This window comes from Drosophila santomea, chromosome 2L (genome assembly GCF_016746245.2).
Source record: "Drosophila santomea strain STO CAGO 1482 chromosome 2L, Prin_Dsan_1.1, whole genome shotgun sequence".
NCBI classification, from domain to species: domain Eukaryota; kingdom Metazoa; phylum Arthropoda; class Insecta; order Diptera; family Drosophilidae; genus Drosophila; species Drosophila santomea.
Genome location: NC_053016.2, coordinates 10,587,660 through 10,596,382, shown reverse-complemented (window position 1 = coordinate 10,596,382; position 8,723 = coordinate 10,587,660). Strand labels below are relative to the sequence as shown.

The following is an 8,723-nucleotide window of genomic DNA, read 5'->3' as shown; positions in this document are numbered from 1 at the left end:
ATTCACGGGCATGATTTTGGCCTCCCCCGATTAGCCATATCGATTCAAGCCACACTTTTTGCTTGTCCGCGTGTGTGTGAGGTTGGCTTTTCGGTTTGGGTTTGGGTTTGGGGTTGTGGTGTAGGTCTGGTTTGAGGTTGAAATGCATAATTGGCGATTAGACGATTGGCCCTAATATGCCAGAGCGCAGCAGCGAATTACATGGGAAGTGCAGCATAGCCAGCCGGCTTTGGCTTTGGCTTTAGCCCCATCTTCGAATGGCCAACTAATTGGGTCATGTCATCCCCAGGTGACCTGTGAGAACCACCCCCCACTGCCCCCTCTGTACCATACCTACCTTTGGCTGAAATCGTGGTGGTAAAAAATAATGACAATGGTTTATGTTTTTCGTTTATATATAGATATATATAATGTTATATATATTTCCTTTTTGCTTTGTTGTTCATTCAGTTGCTTTCTTGCATTCAATGCCCGCCTTTTGTCTGCGGGCTATTTTCTCTCCCTCCCGCTCTCGACTTTCACCCACTTTCTCTCCCTCCCCTCCCTTCCCCTCGCTTGTTAGCTATGCCGCTCTGTTGATAAGTGTACACATCTATAGACTATATACTATACGTAGGTTTTATATTATACAATACATAATACATAAGTTCAACTTAAATGCTACGGTTTTTTCTTGCTCTTTTTTCCTCTTTTAAGATTACTTTCGGCTGTGTGTGTGTGTGTTCTGTATCTGTGTATGTGTATGTGTATGTGTATGGGTGTGTCAGCCTACTGTTTGTTGTTGCAAGTCCTTTGAAGACTCCTGCGCTCATTTAGATGCAAAGAAAAAAGTCTTTGGTTTACCTTAAAAATATTATTTTGTTTGTGTTTCCATCTGGTTTTGTTGTCTGCTTAAATTCTAAGTCTTAGCAGATACGGGCAATTAATATCTTGTGGATACGCTTTAAATCGTTACAAGGACAAACATACATACATCTACATGTATACGTATCTGGCTATGTGTTTGTGTTGCCTGTGATGTGTTTGTGAGTGTATGTATATGGATATGGATGTGTGTGTGTGTGCACTTTGAGTACAATTTACATATGCTATATTACGTATGCATTCGTCGAATATTTTTCTCTGTCTTCAATTTGAATTTTCTCCGATTGCTTTTTATGTTTGTTTTTTGACTGCCCACAGTATTTATTTTCTTAAATTTCTTTCCACCGAGCTTGGTTTCTGATACATTTATTGGAAAATTTAAAAGCATGTGGTATTGTTTTTCAACATTTTTTTTTTTCAATTTTCGGTAGCAGTAAATAACGTTTGGGGTAAATAGTATGCAGTAAATGGAACTTCATTTAATTACGATTAAACTTTGCAATTGCAAGTGTGGCATGGGGCCAAAATATAAATAATTTAAATAAATGCAAATTACAATGGGTGACAAAATCAATTTAGAAACTGGAAATTGGTAGAATTGTTAAATAAACAGTAGACCACATTTTCAATTATTTCCTATACAAACAGTATTTTAGAAAGCAAAGGATACGAAATAAACCTCTTCACCTTTGGTAAGACTAACAGTCTGCCTAAGTTTAACATTATTTCACAGCATCTATCGGGACATTGAATGGTTGCAACAATAGTCGGATCAAGAATTGGATTTCTTTGTCTATGGATTATCTAATATATACAGTTACCAAGATTTATATAACTTCTTCGGCAGTTTTACCATGCGTATGCATACCATACATGTGAATGTGTATTTTACAAATGCTGAGCCACAAGTTGGGATTTTTCGTGTCTGATTTACGATAATAACTCTTGGAGGAAGGGCTTATTGGTTTTGGGTTCCTTTTTCCTTTTTTTTTCTAACCGAACAACGAAGAAATTACACACACACATGCACACACATAGTCACATACATATTCATATATGTGTATATATTCATATTTATAGATTTAGTTACATTCACATGGTTGGTTTTCGGTTTTCCATATATTTTTGGGTTATTTTTTACGTTATGCGGGGAGTTGAGAGTTTGTCATGTTATTCAAAGAAAGAATGCTGTACATATCCTATTTTAAATAAACTTTAATTTACGTTTACAATTAGTTTAGTTTTAGTTTTAGTATTAGTTTTAGTTTAGTTAGTTGAGTTACTTGCCAAGGAGAGTATACTTTAGTGTAGTGCAGTTGATTTCGTTTTAGCTTTCTCTTTGCTTTGGGCAATTATTATCTTCATTCGCATTATCTTTTTGTCAGACACTATCACAAACAGTTCGCTTGCACAATAATCGCTGCTCGCCTAGGACCCCGGAGCTATCTATCAGTGTTAAACCTAAAAAGAGCTACCTCCTCCCATCTCCTTCGTCGCTACATATTACTTGCTTTGTTTTGTTTTCTTTTCTTTTTTCTTTTGTTTTGTTTAGTTTTAGTTGTGTTAAGTTTAGTCAGTTCTTGGTTTGGTTTCCGCGTCGCTCCTATCCCCCGAGAAGCGCTTCGCTTACACATCCGTGCCGCATCCTTCCTGGTAACCCTCGTCCGGCGAATTCCGGCTGCTGCTGATCAGGGCCCTTTTCAGCGCCGTCACGGGCGGCAGGACGGGCACTCCGCCCTTCTGCCACACCCGTATCGTCTTGGCGTTGATTGGCTGTCCGTTGGGCAGGATGGAGCAGGAGGAACTGGAGGTGCTGGGATTTGCCGCCTGGCTGGCATGGCCACCACTAACCGCTGGCATTGGCGTTGGCGTTGGCGACGACCTGGAACTGCCGCCCCCGCCCCCGCCCCCACCACTACCATCGTGAAGGCGTGGCAGTGTGCGGCTACTGAAGTGCGGACTGCTCCCGGTGGAGCTGCCCTCCTGTTTCTGGTGGTTCAGCGTGGAGGTCAGCTGCTGCTGGAGCTGCTGCAGTGGATGCATCTGCAGCTGGTGGTTGTGCTGGTGCTCTGCACCCGGCACCAGAGGCAGACCATAATCGTTGGGGTAACCCGATGAGGAGCCGCCCGACAAATTGGTGGTCACCGTCGACGCCGTCGAGGTTCCACCGCCGCCACCCGTCATCATGCCCTGCTGGAGATGAGATCTGGGAAAGGTCTTGCTGAAATAGTCCGTGGCCGCCGTTCGCTCATGGAGGTCATACAGCTGAGTGGAGTCAATGATGGGCGTCTTGTCGGTGTAGCGCTTCATGAAGAGGTCATCCGCGGATGTGGCGCCCACTGGAGCACCATGCTCCCACAGACCCGAAGGATACAGGGAGTCGCAGCCGTTGGCGCGACTATACTCCCCACTGCCGCCCACTCCAACACCACTGATGGGTGGTATCTTCAGATCCGCAAACTCGTCGCTCCCGAAACGTTTGGTGTCATTGATGAGATCAGGATTGTTGCCCCCATTGCCGGCCGATCCACTGGGCGAGATGAAACAGGAGGCAGTGGACAGGACACCTCCGTTGTTGTCATAGCCCTGCGTGGAGTACGGAAGATCTGTCAGCCTCGGCGGTTTCTGTACGGGATTCGCACTGCGCTGGTCGTGTCCTCCATGGGCTAGGCCTCCCCGTCCGCTGCTCTTCCGTTCCAGAGTTCCACCCTGCACCACTCCGCCATCGATGATGTTGGCCACCGCTCCATTGGCGATGACCACTCCGCCAATGCTGCCATTTCCCGTTGCGGGCTGAGTCTTGTTGGTAATGGAGTTCTGGTGGTTAACCGATGTTATTACCTCCATGTGATTGGGCGTCTTGCTATCGACATACGGCTGCCGTTTGACCCTAAGGAGCAGGCACATAACAACCCCAAGGGCAAATACAATCAGAGCCACCAGGGCGGCACTCAGACCCACAATTTGGCCACTGCCCAGGGAGGCCATGCCCGCTGCTCGCATGCTGACGTGTAGGGTGAAGTTGGCCTCGGCCATTCCAGCTCGATTCTCGGCCACGCAGTAGAACTCACTGGTGTCCGTCTCCTGGGCGTTGGTGAGCACCAGCTTGGACCGCTTCTCGAATCCACCCTCCACCTGCTCCAGCATGTGTATCCTCTGGTAGGCGGTGAAGGCGGAATTGTTGGCCAGCAGTCGTCCGTTCCAATACCAGTTGATATTCGCAGCTGGGACCGCTCTTGCCCGACACGTGATCGATGCATTCTCGCCCATGGCCGCCTCCACATAATGCGATATGGGCAACATCTCAGGCCGGCAGGCGAACTCATCCACATGCAGATCCGCAAAGCTGCGATCGATGATCCTTTCGGGTCCACCCGAGCAAACGGGAGCCACCGGATAGGGTATATTCCTTTGCATCAGCCAGAGTTTCGTGTCCCTCAATCGGCAATCGCAGAGCCAGGGATTGTCGTGCAGTTCGATGCCATGAAGTCGACTCAGGGTCTCAATTGTCTTGGGCAGGAGCTCACTCAATTTGTTGCCATTCAACCGGAGCAACGTGAGTCCTTGGAGGCCACCAAATGCCTGGGCGGAGATGGTCTGAATATCGCAATGCGACAGGTCCAATTTGTGCAGCGATGGTGTGTTCCCAAAGGCCTGGCTCTCGATTTTGTGTATGTGATTGGAGGCCAGGGTGAGTTCGCGCAGTGAGGGTATGTGGCCCAGTGCCAAGCTGGGCACGGTAACCAGCAGATTGTGCGACAGATCCAACTCCACCAGATTGGTCAGTCCCTTGAAGGTCTCGCGCTCGATCTCGCCGATCTTGCAGTTGCGCAGATATAGCTTCTGCAGGTTGAGCAGATTGGCACGGATGAACTGCTCGTTGGAGAGGGTCTGCAGCTTGTTGCCGGACATGTCCAGCACCTGGGTATTGGGATCGATGTGCTCGGGTATCTGGATGAGGTGGCGATCGATGCACTCCACCGTCTGCTTGCCACCCTTCCACTTGCAGGCGCAGACCGTTTGGCAGGTGCTCTGCTGCTGGGCGGGGGGATCCAGGTCGGAGTGGGTGGGCGGAAAGTGCTGGCTGGGGGGCATGTAGCCATCCTCGGTCATCGGCTGGCTGTCCGCTATGGAGTACACCTCGTTCTGTGACGAGGGCGAGGGCCTGTAGCTACCAGGACCCGATGACGATGCTCCTCCTCCATTGGCATACAGATGCAGCTGATTGTAGCGATTGCCCAGGATCATGCCAGGCAGCAGGGTGAGGAGCAGGAAAACCACTTCTCTGATATGCATTTTCCTGGCTGTTTCTTTAAGTCTTCTAGTTGAGCGTTCTAGGCCAAAGCCCAGTGTTTGTTTGCGATTAGCAATATCATGGGGTTTGCAGAGGTTTCAGTTTTGTAAGTCTTTTTAATTTGTTTATGATATTTTATTCTCTTCTCTAAATTAGTTTCTGATTTAAGTTGGTTGATGTGTCCTTTGTTGATATGGAAACTTTTGCAGTTTAATTTTATATGTATTTTGCATTGCTTTTTCGTAACTCAAGGATATGGATTGACCTTTTGCTCTTACTTTCGTGCGATTGTATCCTTCGTTTTTGCGGGCCCCTCTTTTAATTATGATATGGAAACTTCCTTGTGGGTCAAGCGGAAAATTGATTAATTGCCGCCTTGGCTTCACTTGTTGTTGTTGCTGTGCTTTTCGCCAAGATTTTCATGTTTTGCCGTAATTAGCGCTCGGCCAGACCCAATGTTATTTATAGGGCTAGCCCCGCCGCACACACACACACACTAGCGCGCTCTCACTCGCACACACACACTGGCACAATGGCACTATGGCACACTGGCACACTCGTTTGGATGATAATCGTTTTTATTTTTCGGCCAACGAAATTCGCATTTCCCTGGCTGTTTTTTCTATTATTACTTTTCTACGCAATTTTCCTCAGCTATTCGGGATTTTTTCTTTCTTCACGTGCTGCTTATACATGTGTATATGTAATATGTATGTACATTTTCTTATTCTTTTTTTTTTTTTTTTTTGAATGGTTGGTTTGTTTTGTTGCCTCGGTTAGCACATTTTGCCACGCAAAGCTTTAATTCGCATCGCGTTTTTTCGTCGTTTTCGGTTTCGGTTTCGTTTTCGTTTGCGTTACGAGCGAACCTCGGTCCACGCGAAAGGGGATGATGTTTGAATTGGATTTTTGGAGCGAGGGCGGCGCGATGAGTTGTGATCTAGGCATTGATTGCAATGCCTATTGCCATTGCAATTGCACACTGGCAATTGTTTTCACTGCACAAAATAACGGTGTGTCCTGGCTAGCGGTACTTTTACACACAGACACACACTCCAGCGGCACTCTTACACACACAACGACAGCGACGACTTCAGCGGGAACGACGCAACCGCTCGGCAGCGTACATCGACTTGAACTGAACTGAGCTTCTTCGATTTCAATCAAAGCCTCCGCAGTCGCTTTGCCACTCGGCCGCAGCCGAAGCCACTTCGGCTGCTCTTCTGCCGCTCGGCTCGCGAGCGGAGAAAACGGAGAAAGCAGGCAGAGAGCATGTTGCGTGTTGCTTGAACCGTTTCGCAACACTTGCATGCAACATGTGGGGACGGCCGAATCGGTTGAAAGGATTATATTACACACGCCCCCGTTGTAAAAATCTCGAATTGGCTTCGCGCAGTACAAACAAGGATTTATGCGGTATAAATAAACATCCGTGGGCCGATCGCATGACATCATTAAGTCGCATTTATCTGGCCCGACGTTTTTTGTTTTACTTTATAAATATATTAATTGTTTTTGCAGTACAATGTATTTATAAGTTTTTAAACTTAAAAAGTATGTAGACTTTAAATAAACGTACAAAAGATGTATTTTGACAGCTGAAGCATAAATAACATTAACTTGCCAACGTATAGAATCCCAATCAGCTTTCGAATTTCTTTATTTTCACAAAGAACATACCTTTCCGACTAACTTACACCTCCTGTTAATGTTTAACAAAGTTGAGAAGACTGTTTACATCGTTTGAATGTACTTTGGGTGTTCCCAACTCGCCATCCCCATTCTCTATTCCCATTCATCCAGGCCCCCGCTTCTCCTCCACCCCGCACCTACAGTCAATCAGCGATCAACCTACTCAAGCATGAAACACCAACTGAAACACAAAAAAAAAAGGCAAATCAAAGCAGAAAGAGGTACAGAGAGAGAAAATTTTGCCAGCTTCCTGATTTTTACTTCATTATAAAGGTTTAAGATCTTTCCATTCATATAATAATACCTTAAATACCTTTTTAAATATTACATTTTATAGCTTGATATATGAGTTTGAATTTATTACCAACTAAATTTTAATCAAAAAAATTTTGATAATATAATTCATATTATTTATAATATTCATTCATATAATTATAACTTATAACTTTTTAAATATTATATTGTGCATATAGGGTTCAATTTATTACCAACTAAATGTTCATTTAAGACATTTAATATGTTTATTGTTATCAATTATCAAAGTCCTCAATATGGATAGTTATTACTCCTGCATGACTTACTACATTAAACATTTCTCTCATTTAATTTGTGATTAACACAACACAATTTTTCTCAGTGCTGAACAACAAAAAGAAGTGCTAAGCTTGCAGCCGGCAAGACGAATGAGTAGCTGAAAACAGGCGACTTCGCTTCGCTTGTCTTTGCTTTGCCAGTCGAGTGCGGCGTAATTTCAGTCTTGACCGAATGAGTCACATCCGCCAGATACGAGATACTGAAGCTAAACTGAATGAATTGGCTTGGCTGGAGCTGGAGAGGGAGCTGGAGCTGCATGGTGTGCAGAAATTTCACAATGTGATGATTTTATGGCCGACTCGTTCATTCAAGATCGGTTTGCATAGTGAAAGAGCTCTCATGTCGACCGATCCGGTCACAAAAAAAAAAAAAAATTGGTCCGCTTCGTTTAATGATGCTCCAGAACCAGAAGCATACTCACACTGGGAATGGGTTTGGAATTGGGAATGAGAAGAAGACTGCGAATGAGAATGAGAATGAGAAGAGCTCAAACTAATTAGCCCGAGGGGCCAGAAGTTGAGCTTGAAGTGGAGCCAGAAATTGCGTATAAGTTACTTCACCTGCGGAAGACTCGGGGCAGCTACATGATACCTCTCGTGTCTTTTGGCCAGACAGGAAACGCTCTCAGTGTTACCTGTTTCGCCCCCCCCCCCCCACTCCACACCCTTTTCAACCTGTCTCTATTCCATATGAATGAAACTGCAGCCGAGATGTGCCATGCCATGCCATGCCATCCACCAGCTGCCTCCGTCGAGATTCAGGTACAGATTCAGATTGCCTGAGAAGTTTTCGCAGCAAACTTGTTTACAGCCAGCGACCAACAGGCATGGCAGATACAAAAACAAAAACCAAAAAAAAAAAAAAAAACAGAACTACTTGCCTTGTTGTTTGTCCTCTTTGGGCCGAGAAAAAACGCGATTGCATATGCTTGTTACACTCCAAGATACATGTTCCGAAGAGATACATTTCCACATTTCCACATTTCCATTTTCCCACCCACTCACCGAAAACAACTGAAAGCTCAACATTGCAGACATTGATTAAGGTCAGTTATGATTGCTGTATTTTCCACTGGTTCGTTCGTTTGTCTAAGCTCCAAAAAGTGAAATCTTCTCTTGCGTGTTTGTGTTTTTTTTTTTTCATTTTCTCGGTTTTTTGCTGTCGAATTTTCGTTGAATTGTTGGGCAGTCATGCATGAGTATCTCTGAGTTGACTTCAGGTGCCCAGAACTAAGCAGATTGGGTTGAAAGTTGGAACTTTATTCGCTTGAATTATCAAG

The 8,723-nt window shown here is 45.1% G+C and overlaps 1 protein-coding gene across 1 annotated transcript; it reads right to left on the bottom strand.

The window, feature by feature from the left end:
• Positions 1 to 383: 383 nt before the first annotated feature.
• LOC120458099 lies at positions 384 to 6,276 on the bottom strand. Its single transcript, XM_039645626.1, has 2 exons — positions 5,437 to 6,276; positions 384 to 5,358 (listed from the first exon to the last, which is right to left on the bottom strand). The coding sequence occupies exon 2, from the start codon at positions 5,158 to 5,160 to the stop codon at positions 2,491 to 2,493; it is 2,670 nt and encodes an 889-aa protein (XP_039501560.1). The 5' UTR covers positions 5,161 to 5,358; positions 5,437 to 6,276; the 3' UTR covers positions 384 to 2,490.
• Between the last annotated feature and the right edge of the window lie 2,447 nt (positions 6,277 to 8,723).